Source organism: Biomphalaria glabrata, chromosome 1, assembly GCF_947242115.1.
Source record: "Biomphalaria glabrata chromosome 1, xgBioGlab47.1, whole genome shotgun sequence".
NCBI lineage: Eukaryota > Metazoa > Mollusca > Gastropoda > Planorbidae > Biomphalaria > Biomphalaria glabrata.
In genome coordinates this window covers 19,230,777-19,248,989 of record NC_074711.1, presented here as the reverse complement: position 1 = coordinate 19,248,989, position 18,213 = coordinate 19,230,777, and the positions used below count along the sequence as shown (strand labels likewise).

The window sequence follows — 18,213 nt, the reverse complement described above, 5'->3', positions numbered from 1 at the left end:
GCGGGTCTGCAAAGCATCCACACAATCCTGATGCAGTCCCAGCTGCGATGGGCAGGACACGTATACAGAATGGAAGACCACCGCATCCCTAAACGACTCTTGTATGGCCAACTAAGCGAAGGAAAGCGCTCTTAAGGTGGTCAAAGAAAACGCTTCAGGGACACCCTCAAAGCTTCTCTGAAGACGTTCAGCATAGACCCAGCCACCTGGGAGACAGAGGCACATGACGGAGCATCATGGCGTCGCGCTGTAAAAACCGGCGCACAGGTTGCTGAGGAAAAGAGAACCAAGCTGGCAGAAAAAAAACGTCCGAGAAGAAAAGCAAGGCCAATGACACTAGCTCCAGCTGGAATAACCTGCCTAGTGTGCGGCCGAACATTCCGGGCTAACATAGGTCTCACCAGCCACACGAGGAGACATAAAACCCCAGTGCAAAGCCCTCAGCCCCCCTGGATGACAAAGTGGTCATAATCGAACTACGATGGACATACTATATATATATATATATTCCTTTACCAGATAAGAGAAAGCAGAACGGTTAGAGAGGTACTTCTAAATGTGTAAAGCTCTTGCTTCGTCCTAGTACATTCTCAAAAACCCAATTTGTATATGAATATATTATTTAAAATATAAATGATTCTAAATCTCCTTTCATTAAATATCGGATGTGACAGCGCTATATAAATTATTGTAATTATTGTAATAATTTTCATTATTTATGACTTCATACTAAGCATAAGTTTGCCATTAATCATAATGGTGTAATTGTTCATTTTGATCTAGATTTATGTTTTAATTAAATAATTTTTTATGTAAGCCTTAAGTGTAGTATTTTTAGATCTGTTATTACAAATAAACAACAAGAAACTTACTTTTTTCTTCTCAAATCGCAGAAACTAGAACTATATACGGTTATACCCATATTGAGATATGAATAAGTTGGGTGGTTTGCAATTTCGCGGCTGTGTGTATGTGTTTAAGTTAACTTCTATTAAGTTTTGTTAAAGAGCTAATTGTCTCCCCTTTTGCCGCATTATATCAATGTTATATCAATGTTTTCTAACTTAACCTCTCCCATCCCTCTTTTTCGTTAAATTTCAATGGAACCATAAAAATACGGGTGAGGGAAGGAGCAAAACAAAAATAGGAGTGCCATGAAAGGCCCATGCCGACCAGCAAAATGATCAGGCCAAACAGTCTTGAAGACATCAAAGTAGTGTTGAAGGCTGTCACAGATGCCATTATAGATTTATTTGTATATTTCACATTTAAAAGCTTATGTGTAAATAGAAATATAAACCCTTGACTGAGCCTCAGGAATTACCCCACAAATCTAGATCCTTGACAGCGCCTCAGGTTTTACCCGAGACGTAATTACGATGTTGCAAATCTATTGGTTGATTTGGAAATAAATAAAGACATTTTAGCGCCAGAGAATTGACGAGAGTAGAAAGAACGCCAGTCGATGAAAGAATTTCCTAGTAGACAGACGCGTTTTCTAAGAGCTCTGATTTAAAGCCTTTGTAATGTTATTCGTGCTTGTTGATCTGTAACTTGTACATAAGCTGTACTTACGTTTTATATTTAAATAAAGTTCCAGAGTTGTGTTTTAACAAAGAATCTTTTATTGTGAATCCTAGATCGTCATTTATTCAACTATTTTAATTCAAGTGATATTCCCGGCACCACAACACACGTTGTGACAAAGGCCATGCCACTCGTGCATAGCAGAAAGTACGGTCTAACGTTTTACAAATGATAACACGTACAGTGAATAGTGTAATTCTTAAATTTTATTCTTGTTGAATTAAAAAAAAATTAATTGTAATAATAATTAAAAAAAAAAACAACAACAAGAAAACGTGTTCGGGCCTTTGTGTCTTGCTGTCTGCACTGAATTTGTTTTCTTTGGTTGTGACCAGACCGGTCCATTTGGTACCGGTCCACCGGGAATTTGCCCGTTTGCCCATATAGCCAGTCCGCCCCTGACCTTTGACCTTTTGGATTATTTATCTTCCGACAATCAAGATAGAATTAGATATTAGCTTTACGACAAGGAAGTGTATTTCTTGAAGCTTAGGGTTAGAGTTAATGCATGCATTAAGAATGAAATGATTCATTGTTAAAATTTTACTTCTCTTTTATTTCCATAAACATTTTTTTAGCGGCCCTCGAAAGGGGAAAAGACGCTATTAGTTTTGTGTGGCCTGTCTGTCCGTCCCGTTTAGATCTCAGAAACTAGAAGAGAAAATGAAAATCTGACATCATGATATTTTAGATCATTCAAAGTTCTGATGCAACGGCTTTTTTCTTTCCTGAAAGCGAAAAATCTAATTTTTTAAATCAATTATGCAAGCATTTTTTTCATAAAAATACACCATTTTTACAACTATGCACTATTAATAGTAACTAACACTGGAGGCTTTTTAGTAAGGGGGATAACTATTTACCATTTTTAAACACATTTATGCAAATGGTTTTAGATTTTTGATCAAAACATATTATTTTTTTACAATTGTATTGCTAAGTTATGTGTAAGTTCTGTCTTACTAATTACAACATTTAGAAAAATTTTTTAAGAGAAAAAATCTATTTACTATGCAAATGATATGGACATAATTTAAAACAATTAATTAGTAGTTTTTCATATTATCGCGTGAACTATTATCTGCCGGACGGTAGTGTAGTACTAGCTTTTTTTTTTTTTTTTTACGGAAATGTATTTTTCTTCAGGCTTTGAATAAGAGATTGACCCTTTACAAAACAATTAGTGACTCATTATAAGACATCAGTTAGGCCAGGTTTACATCTAACTTCACTTTCACCTATCCCTTAGCCTGCTGGACATTTGGGGCACAACACAGGATCTGTCAACCTTCTTTCTCCATTATTCTATGTCATTTGACTTTGATAGAATTTCATTATGATATTCTTTCTGAAAATATTGAAACCTGCCTTTTTTCCTGCTTGGGTGAACCACTTCGGGGGCCGATTCTGAGTTTGTGTTTCCACACAAACTGTCTCTGTAACCTTGTTTATAAACAAATCATTCGTATAATAAAACTTATTCGCAATATTAATATCCATAATCCACTTATAGACTAAAAAACAAATAGAAAAAAGAAAGTAAGTTTGTGTTACACACTCAAACTCGTTGGCGGCGCCCTGCTCATTACTTAAAAAATCCAAATCATATTTGTAAAAAACAAACAAACAAACAAACATAAAAACCTGCTCGGCTATAAAGTAGTGACCGCTATACAGTGATATAACTATAATTAAGACTTTTTAGAAATGTTTTAGAAATGGTGTATGTATTTTGAAAACAAAAGTAAATAATTAATTTTTCAAACTAAATGATTTGCGTTCAGAAATCAAAAGTTGCTGTTACTCCTATTTTGAGCACGATAAAAACCAAATTATAGTTTAATTTAAACATAAAAGACAGACGCACGCACAGACGGGTAGACAGCACAAATGTAATAGCAGCTTTCCGCTTACGCGGATCGCTAATACAAAAATGGAATAGGTTTATATCATCTTGATAATAGCTCGTTTCACTATATTTTTTTTATATAATATAATTATATATATTCATTTAATACAACAAGCAGGTATTACAAGATAGAGTATTTATATTTTTGTCTTTATTATAGGTACAAAGCGGCGCTCGTTAAAACGCCACAAGAGCTTGTCCAGCTCGGACACTAGCGGCCCACCCGATGACCATCACGTAATGTCAGCAGATACGGTGGACTCTTCATCGCAGCCAAGCCCAGAGCCGCCTCCACCAGCGAAAACCAAACACCGCATCAAACTGTGGAACAGTTTCCTTAACAAAACCAAACACATCCGCATCCGAAAGAAAGACAAAAATCAGAGCATGCCTCCAAGACTCCACCGAAGGTCTTCCAGTCAGCCAAACATTCCCATCTCCTCACGGAGCTCCTCGGCCAGTCCCTCTCGGGTCAAGGATGAAAGCAGCAGCCATAGCCACCTACCCAACGGACTAGATCATTGCGACGGCAGCACCGCAAGGAGAGCTGTATTTCGACAACAAAAAGAACTGACCAGGAGCGAGTCAAGTTTAAACGACGATAGCTTCACCCCTAAGGGCAGGGCGTCAAAGCATCGCAGCGGGCATCGATACGGGGATAGCACAGAGGACGACGGATACCGGAGTTATATTGACAACTCGACGGCCTCAGCGTATAGGTCACTAAGTGATACGGCATTGACCCCAGAGACTGAGGCCACGCTCTCGCTGGTGGACTCCTATGCCGAAGTGGGCACTATAAAGAGTAGCAATGAAATGTCTATGGATAAAGATGAAGATGAAGACAACGATGGTGAAGATAAGGAAAACGAAGAAGCGGAGGATGACGTCCCTATACTCATCCAGAGTGCTACGCTGGTAAGTGATACATTTTGTTACTTCTAATCATCAAGTTGTTTCAATGTCGTGGAATCAACACTGTAACAACATTTAGATGGTATGATGTGTTGTTATGCCGGGGATTTTACTTGAATTCAATAGTTAACAAAAATGACGATCTAGAATCACAATTGACGATTCTTTGATAAAACAAAACTCTGGAACTTTATTAAATACAACGTAAGTACAGTTTATGTACAAATTACAAATCAATGAGCATGAAACATATTACAAAGGCTTTTCCAACAGAGCTCTTAGAAACGTGACTGTCTACAAGGACATTATTTTATCGACTGACTTTTCTTTCTTACTACCGCCAATTCTCTGGCGCTAACTCTTTTCAAAAATGTCTTTGTTTAAATTCAAATCAACCAATATATTTCAAACATACTAATTACGTCCCTTGGGTAAATCCTGACTTGAATGTCAAGTGTCTAAATTTGAGGATTAAATCCCGAGACTCATGTCGAGGGCTTATATTTCTTTCAAAAGTGAAATGTACAAACAATTCTATAATGTAATCTGTGACATATTACCCCCCCCCTCCATTTAGCATTTGTATGGTAATAGAAATGCTCATATGTATACATAAAATACCATACATGAAACTATAGAAAAATGGTTGAGGTAACATATGACAAAATAAAGTCAACTTGGAGATGAAAAATATGTAAATGCAGTGAATAAAATTATTGATGACTTTGAATACCTGTCTCACTATTCAAGTGGTTATGAAAATGAGACAATGCTTGTCATGAACAATATCAAAAATTGTACAAAGCATAATACTTGGATAAATTAAATCTTGAATTGAATAGGTTATGAAGCTTCATGATGAAATTAAAATATGACATTATAACTCATTTGGTTAGTACTAATGTGAAAATGTGTATATGGAAAAATATATTGCATATGAAAAATTGACATAGAAAAAATAATTGTGATAGTACATGACAATCTTCTGAGAAAATAATACTCAATGTGATATAAATCTCAACATGAAAAATTCCAATTGTCTGTCATGTATCTGTACTATTATAATAGGATATATGCAATAATAATATACCTGAAATAAAATGCTCATGATTTAAAAATTAAAATGTCTGATGCATGTCATATGCAAAGATGCTGAAACATAATAAACAAAGTATCTTGAATGAATGACCTTCCTCAGTGGGTTGCTTGGTGCTAAAATAAATGTAACATCTGATATAGAATACCTGTGGAAAAAATGAGTAGACAAATTATTTGATTAGGTACAACTGAATACTGTTCTTCATTGACGAGTATGAATGATAATGGATCAAGTGGCACTAAATATGCTATAGTACATGTATAAAATATAAGTGTGAAGTTCAGAACCCTTCTGAGTTGCCGTCATGGATGTGTGTACGCGTTTTCTAAACTTGAAAAAAAGGTTTTTCAGTTTATGAAGCTGTTGTCTCCATGTCATAATGATCTCACAGATAATGTCTGATTGAACCGCGTTTGAGTTTGGTGAAAATAAGAACTGTCCGAAACCAAAACTCAATTTTCTGGTTGATGAACTTTGACGCTGTAGAACAATGGTAGCAGAATGCTTTGCATTAGAATGTTCAATAGAGCAATGACTGAACATGTCTGAGTTCAATCGGTCAATACAGCAATGTTGAAGAAGTTCATTTGTTCCTTTCTGAAGAAAAGTTGCCCCTTGAGTAGAAGGAGGATGAAACTTGGTGTTGTCAATGTTGTTGCTCTCTGAGTTGTTTTCAAATTGCAGTATTGGGAATGTTTCAGAAATACCGGTAAAGAAATCTGCATGGTCTGGAAACACTTTAGTGTCCTTCACTTGCTGTAGTGCTATGTCATCCAGAGTGATGACCTTGGGAATGTCAAATTGATTTGATGATATATCATCCAAAGTGATGACCTTTGGAATGTCAATTTGATTTGATGCTGGTAATGAAACATCTATCTCAGGAATGGGTGTTGATGATGTTTCTTCTTCCTCAGGAATAGTTGCTAAGCTTGTAAAATTATCAACTTCTGCTTTGATGTCTTCATTATCTGTTTCATGGTAATGTTCAAACATATGAACATGAAATACTCTGGTAACCTTGTTGACATTGATTTCATAAAGCAGGTTGGAAATCTTTCTGGTGATGGTAAATGGACCCTGCCATTTGTAGAATAGCTTGTTACTCCAATCTGGTAACAGTAAATTGACTTGATCTCCTTGAGCAAAGTATCTTGATTTCATGTGTTCATGTAATATTCTTTGACTTTCAATGTTCTTGGTTGTAATGGCTTCTTGAGTTGACTCACATTTTTTCAGATGAGGAATACTTGTATGAGTGGTAGAGTCAAGTTGAAAAGTTTTTCTTTTGTCTGGTATAGCCAAAGTTGATTGAGTATAAGTTTCTTTAGTTTCTGCTTCTGGTTCTTGAGACTTGTCTTGATTGTAGCAAAAATGTTCAATGCATATCATAGTATTTGATGCAGATGTAGTCTTATTCAAGTCTTGATGTATGAAGTCATCATCAATGGTTAGGGATGGGAAAGTACTTGGTAGGGACGGGCTTGTATTGTCAGGTAGGGATGGACATGTAGTGGGTAGGGATGGACATGTAGTAGGCAGTGATGTCCCTGTAGATTTACTTGAGTCATGATTCATAGATTCATTGTTGTCGATTCTGACTTTGTAGTCTGGTTCATTCTTTCTTTTAGTTATGTTGCTTTTCTTTTGAGTTTGTTTCTCATCATGATCCCATTGACAATGTAAACATTTATTAATGTATTTCTTGACATCTTTGTTCAAGCTAGGCCAATAATATTCTTTGAGGATTCTGGCTTTAGTTTTGACTACGCCCATATGGCTGGCGTGTGGAATGTTATGTCCTGTTGCCAGTATTTCTTTCCTGTATTTCTGTGGCACTATTATTTGCTGAATGGAATTGTCTTTATGCATGGCATTTTTCACCAGGAGGCCATCTTGAAAATATGGTTTATTTGGTAGATTCAGCTGTTTGTTTGCTTGAGCCTTCTGATAAAGTATTCGCAATGTTGGATCTCGTTTCTGTTCTTCTTTGAAGTCATCATGTGTGAAATATGACTTGTCTTGATGGACTTCAGTTTGGCCAGTTAGAGTTCTTGTATCATTGTTAGAGACTCTGGGCATGTCGTCTTGTTCTTCAAAGTTCAACAATGGACATTCGGGAATTGGAGGTGGACTTATGACCGGTAGGGATGGGTTTGATGTAACTGGGGGTGTCCATGTTGAATGTTCTTGATTGTTGCTGGCTACTGGACTAGTAACTGGTTCTGATGCATTCTGCATAACTTGAGTAACTGGGGTAGCCATGTGATTATTTTGGCTAACTTGTTCAGGTGCCAAATGTTCTTGTTGTCTGGACATGGATCTTGTCATTACTGCCAAACATTTTTGACCTTGCTGTATGGCATTTGTCCATTCAGTAAGTTCTTGAGGAGTGCATTCTTTAACTCCTTCTATGTTTCCAATGATTAGGTCCACTGGTAGATTGGGTGTTACTAATTCTTTTGTTGGACCACTGAAGAATGGTGTAGTAACATAAATGATGGCTTCAGGTAACTTGCTGACAGTTCCGTTGAATGCAGTGGCTTGGACGTGGTTGCCTGTGAAACGGTTTGCGTGTACGAAGCGTTCATGTACTAATGTGGACGTGCTTCCGGTGTCACGAAGAACTTCCACCTTCTTGTCTCCTACAAAGCCTGGATAAAATTTGAGACCATTGGATTTTGCAATGACTGTCATAGTTGAATGCTCATTGTAATAGCTTCTGTTATATGAGCTTCTGTTTGGCATATATTGTGGTCTGGAGTCCTGTGAATGTCTTCTGTAGCGAGGTTTGTTGTTATCTGGTTTATTGTTTCCAGGTGCTTTGTTGAGATTGTATTGCTCTCTATTGCTGTATCTTTGAGTTGGTGATGTGGGTCTGTCAAAATTTTGATTTTTGGAGACTGCCTGTTTTTTCCAACATTCATGAGTTTGGTGACCCTTTTTATGGCAATATGAACATTCTGTGGTTCTGCTGCGGCATTGAGACGTGAAATGCCCTAGTTTATGACATTTGTTGCATTTGACTTTGTCATCTGACTTATATCTTGCATTTTTGTCTTGAGCAAAGCAGACAAAATTTTCTTCAACAGATGGTTTGACTGACTTGTTTGGATAGGCTGCTCTATATTGTCTGATGATCTTGGTTAATGTCTGTATACCAGTAGGATTTCTCTCTATAATGTAGGATTGAATATCTTCTGAGTGAGCATGGGTGATGTTGTCGATAATAATATGTTGACGAAGAGCTTGGTAACTTTCTTCTATTTTTGCCATGGATACCCATCTATCAAACCACATTGACATATTAGCTACAAAAATTTGAGGATCATCATTTTGCTGTGGCCTTTCATTATAGAATTTCTTTCTATAGTTGGCTGAAGTTGCTCCGTATTGGCGCAGTAGAGCTTCCTTGATATCAGAGTAAGTGCTGCGTTCATTGATGGACAGTTGTGAGCAAATGTTGACAGCTTTGCCAGTCAAAAGGGTGAGGAGTGAGCTCGACCAATGTGCTTCAGGTAGACCGGATGTTGTAGCTATTTCTTCAAATCTTATGAGATACGAGTCCATATTGTCAATGTTTTCGTTGAAAGCCGATATTTTGTTCATTAATCTGTATTTGTCAAACATACTTGAGTGACCTTGAATTGGAATGCTTTCTTTATTTTCTTTATTTTTTGCCTTTCGAATTCCATTTTTTCTTTTTCATGTTGTCTTTGCTTTTCGGCGTCTTGCCTTTGTTTTTCGGCGTCTTGCAATTTTTTTTCTTCTAATTGCATGCGTTTTTCAGATTCTTGCTCTTGGTATTCTTCTTCTTGTTTCTCTGCCCACTGCCACAGGTCTGGCTTTGGGATTTTCTTTTCTTTGGCTAATTCTATCAATTCGAAGAATCGTTGTGTTCTAGAACTGGAAGCCATATTTTTTTTTTTGTTAGTTTCTTGTATTGGAGCAAAATGTTCGATATCTGGATTTTGGCTTTATCTCAGATATAATAATAATATAGATCTAGTGACAAAGTTCTTGAAGCCTTAATTTGCTAATAAATTCTTGACAGTAGACTTGTAGTTTCTGGAGTCGTATGATTGATATATAGATCTATTGAGCCGATGTACTTTTTACTGGTTTAACAGTTGGTTAAATCTGGTCTTCTTTATAACGCCAGTTATTTGATTTACTGGTCTTTTTTATAATGCCAGTTATTTGATTTACTGGTCTTTTATATTGCCAGTTATTTGCTTTACTGGTCTTTTATATTGCCAGTTATTATGTATATTGGTCTTATTCCTTTTGCCAATTACATATAATAATAGATTTCGTGAGTTAGACGTAACTCTAACGAAAATCTTTATAAAAGAATTATCGATAACCAACTGACCTGTTAAACACAGAAATTCTGTCCTCCGTTAAATAAGAATGAAGTTCCTTTGAAGAGTTTTAGAAATTGGTCCCAGATCTAGATCTTGAATAAATTTCGTTAAAAGTTATCCATGAACTTTTATTAGTCGGAGAGTGCCAGATGTGACAACATTTAGATGGTATGATGTGTTGTTATGCCGGGGATTTTACGTGAATTCAATAGTTAACAAAAATGACGATCTAGAATCACAATTGACGATTCTTTGATAAAACAAAACTCTGGAACTTTATTAAATACAACGTAAGTACAGTTTATGTACAAATTACAAATCAATGAGCATGAAACATATTACAAAAGCTTTTCCAACAGAGCTCTTAGAAACGTGACTGTCTACAAGGACATTATTTTATCGACTGACTTTTCTTTCTTACTACCGCCAATTCTCTGGCGCTAACTCTTTTCAAAAATGTCTTTGTTTAAATTCAAATCAACCAATATATTTCAAACATACTAATTACGTCCCTTGGGTAAATCCTGACTTGAATGTCAAGTGTCTAAATTTGAGGATTAAATCCCGAGACTCATGTCGAGGGCTTATATTTCTTTCAAAAGTGAAATGTACAAACAATTCTATAATGTAATCTGTGACAAACACAAACACTTTGTTCGCTTACATTTAACATGCATGGACTATCTTGGACTTATAAACAAAATGATAAATTAAAACCCAATTTCCTTTTTTATTAAATCATACATGAGATTCATTAGGATTTTGAATTTTGCGAAAGTCTTGCAATGATCTTATTGCTTTGGAATGGAGACTTTAATGGACAGGGTAACACATATGTAAAGGTCGTCTTAGTCTAAATGCCTAGATAGATCTTTTTATTTTTTTACTAGTACGATTGTTACCATTATACCATTACTTTGAAAAAAGTGTAATATATTTTTTAGATAGCGATATTTGGAGGGAAATTTTTATAGTACTCTCCCCATGCAGGGCTAATGCTAAATATTACACACATATCAACACACACAAACAGTATTAATAATAAATGTTTATCTATATATACACACATGCTTCAGTTATCTTCTGTTCACCCACGGGAACACAGCTGTGCTCATTCCAGTAACATCAACCCCCGTCCTGCTGTCGTGGACACTTATTTATAATCGAACCTCATATATATCACCGATCTGCGTAGGTGTTTATGTCCCGTTCCTCCTGTTTGTTTTCCTTAGCTTGATATTATCTTCGTCTAGAGTTGATGTTAGCTACTACTTGGTTTGATTGCATTTCTACCATCTTTCTAGCCTCCCTTTACTTATGAAAAGGCGAACGGCTGTGTCTACTTGTTCACTTTGTGCACGTAAGTTCTCTCAACTATAAAATCACTTAAGTTGAGAGTTTAGACTTAGATTAATCTTGTGTTTTGAAGAATTGTTTTCAAACGAGCAGCTCTCTACTTAAACGTCCTCGTGTACAGTTTAATATTGATACAAACCTACGGAAAAACAGCAACAACAACAAACGAAAGGGTTCCAACAACAACAAACTAAAGGGTTCCAACAACAACAAACTAAAGGGTTCCAACAACAACAAACGAAAGGGTTCCAACAACAACAAACTAAAGGGTTCCAACAACAACAAACTAAAGGGTTCCAACAACAACAAACGAAAGGGTTCCAACAACAACAAACTAAAGGGTTCCAATAACAACAAACTAAAGGGTTCCAACAACAACAAACGAAAGGGTTCCAACAACAACAAACTAAAGGGTTCCAACAACAACAAACTAAAGGGTTCCAACAACAACAAACTAAAGGGTTCCAACAACAACAAACTAAAGGGTTCCAACAACAACAAACTAAAGGGTTCCAACAACAACAAACTAAAGGGTTCCAACAACAACAAACTAAAGGGTTCCAACAACAACAAACGAAAGGGTTCCAACAACAACAAACTAAAGGGTTCCAACAACAACAAACGAAAGGGTTCCAACAACAACAAACGAAAGGGTTCCAACAACAACAAACTAAAGGGTTCCAACAACAACAAACTAAAGGGTTCCAACAACAACAAACTAAAGGGTTCCAACAACAACAAACGAAAGGGTTCCAACAACAACAAACGAAAGGGTTCCAACAACAACAAACTAAAGGGTTCCAACAACAACAAACTAAAGGGTTCCAACAACAACAAACTAAAGGGTTCCAACAACAACAAACTAAAGGGTTCCATCCAACAACAAACGAAAGGGTTTCAACAACAACAAACGAAAGGGTTCCAACAACAACAAACTAAAGGGTTCCAACAACAACAAACTAAAGGGTTCCATCCAACAACAAACTAAAGGGTTCCAACAACAACAAACTAAAGGGTTCCAACAACAACAAACTAAAGGGTTCCAACAACAACAAACTAAAGGGTTCCAACAACAACAAACGAAAGGGTTCCAACAACAACAAACTAAAGGGTTCCAACAACAACAAACGAAAGGGTTCCAACAACAACAAACGAAAGGGTTCCAACAACAACAAACGAAAGGGTTCCAACAACAACAAACTAAAGGGTTCCAACAACAAAACTTTTATTTAGAAGATATTTAAAGCACAACACGCCAACCTAGTCATCCCTAGCACAGCCTTGTGTCAACTCAATAAATGAAATGTTTCTTCAATAGATCAGCTTAAATGAAGCTCCCATGGATATTATGTGACTACTACAACGACCTTTTTTGTTTTCTTGAGTTGAAGCTGGAGTTGGAGGGTGATAAAGGAAAAGCCTGAACGTGTTAAGCGATGTCTTTCCATTTTATTGCACTCTGTCTGTGTGATTAAAAGTTTGAACTCGTTATTTCTCCCACAAACATTCTCGGATCAAGTTGAAACTTTCAACAATTATTGGCGAATACAATACACGAATCAATAAAAAAAAAATTAACCAATTAATTATTGGTAATAATTATTTTGTTTGATACCAACAAGGGAAATTAATCCTTCAGTATTCACAGATATGACGACATGTGTAGGGCTTTATTTCTCCCACACTCATTCTCGGACTAAGATGAAACTTAAACAATTATTTATCATACCTAACAAAACATCGAATAATTTAGAAAAAAACGAGAATAACATAGAAAGAATACTTTAAAAAAAAAAAGAACAAAACGTGTACGAAGTGTAATTGGGAAGAAAGAAAGGTATATCTGTGTGAATATTACCGTAATCGCTTTTTAAAAGAATTTATAAAATTAAAAAAAAGGAGGAACACCTGTATTCGAACTCAAGGCCCAAGCCTCCACAAGCCGACATACTAATTACTCTGCTAGTGAGTGGCTTATGAAAATAGAAGCTTATATAGTTATGTGTTGCTCGTTTCAAACTTACTTTAAAGTGACGACCTTTAAAGGAGACTAGTTCAACCACCACTTCAGTCAAATACAATTTTTTTTTCGAGATACCAAACAAAATATTTAATTATGAATGTTTAATTAACTAATTGGTTACTTTTTTGTATTGATTCTTGTGTTGTCAGGTAAAAGAAATAACTGAGCAATCAGCTTGATCCGAGATTGAAGAACTTTTTATAAGACAGACTGAGTGAGCTGATAGAAGTTTGTAATTAGTTAATTAATTATTGGTAATTAATTATTTTGTTTGCTATCGAAAAATGGAAATAACTTCTAAATTTTTCGAGATATATAAGTGTGGTGTTATTTTATTATGAGTCTCTTTAAAGTGTATTTTTATATTTTTCTTGTTTAAATGATAATGCGTTCATATAATAGCCTTGTAAGCCCTTGGCCATACGATGAAGTTAGCGCCAACATTAAACTACTCTAACACATTTCGTGACGTCTCAGAACTTTTAAGCTTCTTTGATTTATACGATTTCAGGAAAGCGTGGAGCCATCTTGCATTTTACAGATGAAGTCAAAATATGGTTGCTAAGGGCAGTGACTCCGTTAGACAAACAGAAGGCAACTAAATTGTTTGCGTTTAATGTTCTGTGTAAAAATAAAGTTTCGTTCGGGTTAATACCGTAAGTCTAACTCGGGCCTAACGAGAACACAAAATAAACCTACTGAGTGGCATCAGAGCCAAACCTTTTTTTAATAATCCTTATACATCTTTTAATAACAAATTTCCATTTTTGAATTAACGGCTTTATGATTGGCTGTATATATGTCTCAGGAATGATTGAATACATCGGGAAAAAGGTGGCAGGTCGTTGTTGGAATTAATTTACAAACTGTCAATGTTGTGTGGTCAGTCAGGTCATCTTGGACAAGTTTAATAGCCTGTTGTCTACAGCTGCTGTACCAAACGGCTCTCCCCCGCACCCAATTGCTGACTTTGAAACAAAATTAATTTCATCCATGGTTGGTGGAGGTGGAATCTTCGAGAATATAAAATCTGTCCTAGGGGCTTTTTTTGTCATTTAACAACTTGTGTTTGCATTTCGTGAGAAGTACTCTTCTGGTGTACGTTTGACAAAGCTTATATCAAATCACTCTGTCTGTCTTTTTGTCTGTCTGGTGACAAAATGTGTATACGTTATTTCTCCGTCACCCAATCTCGGATCAAGCTGTTTTTTTGCACAATTCTTTTACCAGATGACACAAAAATCAATTTAAAAAAAAGCATTTAGTTAATTAACTATTGGTAATTAATTATTTTGTTTCGGTATTTCGAACAAGGGAAAGAGGTTGTAGGCCTACTTGACTGAAGTGAAAGTATGAGCATAATTAGTCCCCTTTATAGGTCGCCGCTCTAAACTGAAAGAAATAATATACTACTATTAATTTAATTTCTCTAGTCATAAAAAACTCACTAGCAGAATGGTTAGCGCGTCAGCCCGAAGAGGCTTGAGCCACAAATTCAAATTCAGGTATCCCCCCCCCCCCTTTTTTTTTTAATAAAAAAAAAATGAGGTAAAATCCACCCATATATCCCTTTCTTTCTCTCCCTCCCTCCCCCCCCCCCCCCCATTTTTCAAACTGGTCCAGATAAGTGATAGGATCATTGAGTATTGAAAAAGCCAAAAGCACAAAATAGCGCTAACAAAAAACAATTGGTAAACAAATCTCACAGATTTATTTTTTGTTGATCTAGATCTATTACACATTTAATGACATGACGGATGCAAACTAATTGATACAATTACACTTCGTATAAGCTTAGTTGTTTTTTTTTTAAAGTTTTTTTTTTCTTATTATTGTTTGTTTTCGGATGTTCCTCCAGATTTCAAGATAATCACTTCGTAGCCCAAACCTTCCTCGGGACGACGCGGTGGGCAGGATTCGAATCCGAGACCACGGAACAACATTCCCGAGCATTTATCACACGGCCAGGCACACACTTCTTTCCCGAAGTTCTAAATGTGAATGTGTGTTTGTGTGTGTGTGCGTGTAAAACTTTCTATTGTCTGAAAAACAAATCTGAGCCTCGTCTTGTTACATCTAATACCAAATACTACAAAGTCGTTGTTACTTTCCAGCCACTAAAATAGACATATTGTTTTTAATCTCTTTATACATGTTCATCCCACCATAGAATCAACTTGGCCAAAGCCTAAACCAGAACTGATCGACTTAGAAAAATGGCCTGCAGTTGTTATAAATAATACATGAGTAGAACTAAGAGTAACTTAATGTTTTTGTTTCGACAAGAGCAGATCGATTATTGTAAACGCCTAAAAGAACTAAGAATCGATGATAGAAAAAAAGTTCGATCTTTTTGGTCAATTAATTCTTTCGTGCCCTTTTACTTAGGTACTCCCAATACAAAACAAAAAAACACAATCTCTCTCTCTTTCTCTCCTCTTCTCTTTTTTTACTCCCTGCCTGTCTCTTTCTCTCTTTTTTTCCTCTCTATCTGTGTGTGTGTGTGTGTCTTTATCGCATTGGCGTAGCTTGAGTATATGATGCCTGGTGCGGTACCTCATCTTGATGCCCCCCCCCCCAAAAAAAAAAAAACAACTAACAAATTAATAACATTGCAAAACCTGTTCAAAATAATATATATTCATCTATCAAATATTGTTAATTTAAAAATATTACTTTTACATAAACATTCTACAAATGAATTTTACGCGCTTTCTTGCTGGCAAAAGTATCAATAATTTTATCGAAATCCATTTTTTCCACCACCTCTTATTCAAAGGACAAAATGGCCAAATTAGTGAGTCGTTAATTTGTCATCGTTGATCGCAAGTAATTCTTGATCCGTTTAAGTATGGAAAAACTTCTCTCGCATGTAGCGACGCTTACCGCAATAGTCAAAAATATGCGAATCATGATGACGATATTCGGGACTGAATCATCTATCTGATTTGTTTTTATAAATTTCAAGAGCTCAACAGGTCCTTGTTTTGGAAGTTCGGAGGCTTCTGATGAAACTGTGACAAACAGTTGAAGCCTCTTTCGCTCCAGAAGAAATTTGCTTTTATCAATGTCGCTATGAGTACTATCGAGATTGATTTCGACCTGAGGATTTAATAGCTGGGAAGGCGACAAAAATTCATATCTATCTGCTACATTATGAAGTTGCTCGAATCGGGTGATTATTTCTTGAACAATCCTGTCCAAGGTAGAATAAATTTCCCTTCGTAGCTCTTCTTTGTGTGTAAGTACAGAGTAGTCACTTTTCTCACCAGGCATCTTTTTCTTATGGCCTATACGTTTTTGAGGTTCTGTACTGATTCTCAGATATGAGCACACGCTTTCGGCAAAGGTAATGCTGGCTTCAGCGATGTCCTCTCGATTGCAACTTAAAAATCTCTTTGATGTTTTTAGTTTGAGTGAGCAGTCTCGAATAGACAATCCTTGTTTTTGAAGGTAGAATTGCGCATCATTAATTTCAGTTAATACAGGAGCTCAAAATCCAAGATAGGTGACAAAATTAAAAGACTGAACAGCAACCAATAATCCACCTGCTTCAGATCTAGTCGATGAATTTTCATCTCTGCTAGTTAATGTCTCCAGAGTTTGAGCAGGCAATGAATAGTGACTTCTAGAATATGTTTTTGGACACCGTAGTTTTGACCTTTCATGACCGCAGCATTATCATAGCCTTGACCCCTGCAGTCCATTATGTCTAAGCCATCCGAACGCAGTTTCTCTAGAATCATCTCAGCGATTCCAGCAGCATGCTTGTCCTTTGTGTCGATGAAGTCAATAAAAGACTCACGAACCTGCACCCCGTCATTATCCATGACAACGTACCGTAAAATTTGGGAAGTTTGATCCAGCTTTAAGATGTCAGGTGTACTGTCAAAAATAATAGAGAAATATTTGGCTTGTTTTACTTGCTGTATTATTTGTTTTTTTAGCGTGATCCCCCAATTTTGTAATAAATTCATTTTGTATTTGTGGAGACATGTATGTATTCGGTCTGGAACAAAGCTTAGTTCGAAGCTCATGCTCCCTCAAGAGTGGATCGTACGTTGATAGTAATTTTACTAACTCTCCAGGTTTTCGTTTTTTGTATAATCAAATCTTGGGCCTTGTTGTCCATATTGTTTCCTACTCTCAGGCGAACTTCAAGTCCCCTCCAAGCAAGCGATGACTGAATGTGAGCTCTGCTGGTCTAATGTTTTTCTATTTTCGGGGATAACCTCCACCACTCATTGAATCCATCTTTGGATTTAAATGAAGATGATGAAATCTTAACAAACGTGGCCCCTTTACATTTAAGGAGGGAGAGGGCGGTACTTATGGCCTACGAGCGTTACAAAAGGGGCGACTCTAGGCTACCCACCACAATCTTAGTGCAACAGTGGAGAGAGAGGAACCGCATAAAAATGCGATCGTTCCTCCACATTGCGGCCAATTTGTCAAAATCATCTGGGCTCTTCACTGATAGAATTTCTATTAGAAGAATTAATACTTGCCCTCCGTGGAGGAGAATGCCGACCCCACAAATAAACATGTCCCTTATAGGGCAAGAGGGAGCCACCAAGAGGCGATTAACACCTGCCATACTCCAAAACTTGGCATCAGCTACACTAAAGTCCTACCCATCAGATGCCATTTTCTGCTATACCGATGGGTCGGTAAGAGGAACCCCGATAGATCTGGGTATGGGGCCCTTATAGACTACACAGACCGGACAGAACCAGAGATGCCGATTTCTCCGTCTGAGCTTAAAAGGGTTTTGAGGCGCCAGCCAGACTAGTCAGTCTTGAGCATTGTTCATCATTTTGTTTACGTTACAGTATTACAATTAACTAGTTAGTTTAAAAAAAAAAACTCGTAGAAAACAAAGGTTAGCTTATTTAAAAATATTGACATTACAATAGAATTATTTCCAAAATTAAGCTATAAAGAATCATAAAGAAAT

At 36.5% G+C, this 18,213-nt stretch overlaps 2 protein-coding genes across 10 annotated transcripts in view; one reads left to right on the top strand and one right to left on the bottom strand.

Annotated features, from left to right (window-relative positions):
* Positions 1–18,213, top strand: part of LOC106073239 (multiple C2 and transmembrane domain-containing protein 1-like) — a 163,277-nt gene that overhangs the window by 54,471 nt on the left and 90,593 nt on the right. For all 9 annotated transcript variants that reach the window (XM_056026658.1, XM_056026682.1, XM_056026655.1 and 6 more), the window contains one exon: positions 3,657–4,414. In XM_056026658.1, the coding sequence (XP_055882633.1) occupies positions 3,657–4,414 (758 nt within the window). The remainder of the gene's footprint in view (positions 1–3,656; positions 4,415–18,213) is intronic.
* LOC129925815 (uncharacterized) lies at positions 4,479–9,324 on the bottom strand. Its single transcript, XM_056026617.1, has 2 exons — positions 6,345–9,324; positions 4,479–6,296 (listed from the first exon to the last, which is right to left on the bottom strand). Exons 1-2 carry the CDS (start codon positions 9,138–9,140, stop codon positions 5,739–5,741), a joined length of 3,354 nt encoding a protein of 1,117 aa, XP_055882592.1. The 5' UTR covers positions 9,141–9,324; the 3' UTR covers positions 4,479–5,738.

What these genes read in the sequence shown, in the direction of transcription:
- LOC129925815 (XM_056026617.1), bottom strand. Translation starts at nt 9,140, where the DNA reads ATGTTTGACAAATACAGATTAATGAACAAAATATCGGCTTTCAACGAA. An exon ending in ATCAAATTGACATTCCAAAG is followed by an intron (nt 6,297 to 6,344) that starts GTCATCACTTTG and finishes GACATTCCCAAG; the next exon opens with GTCATCACTCTGGATGACAT.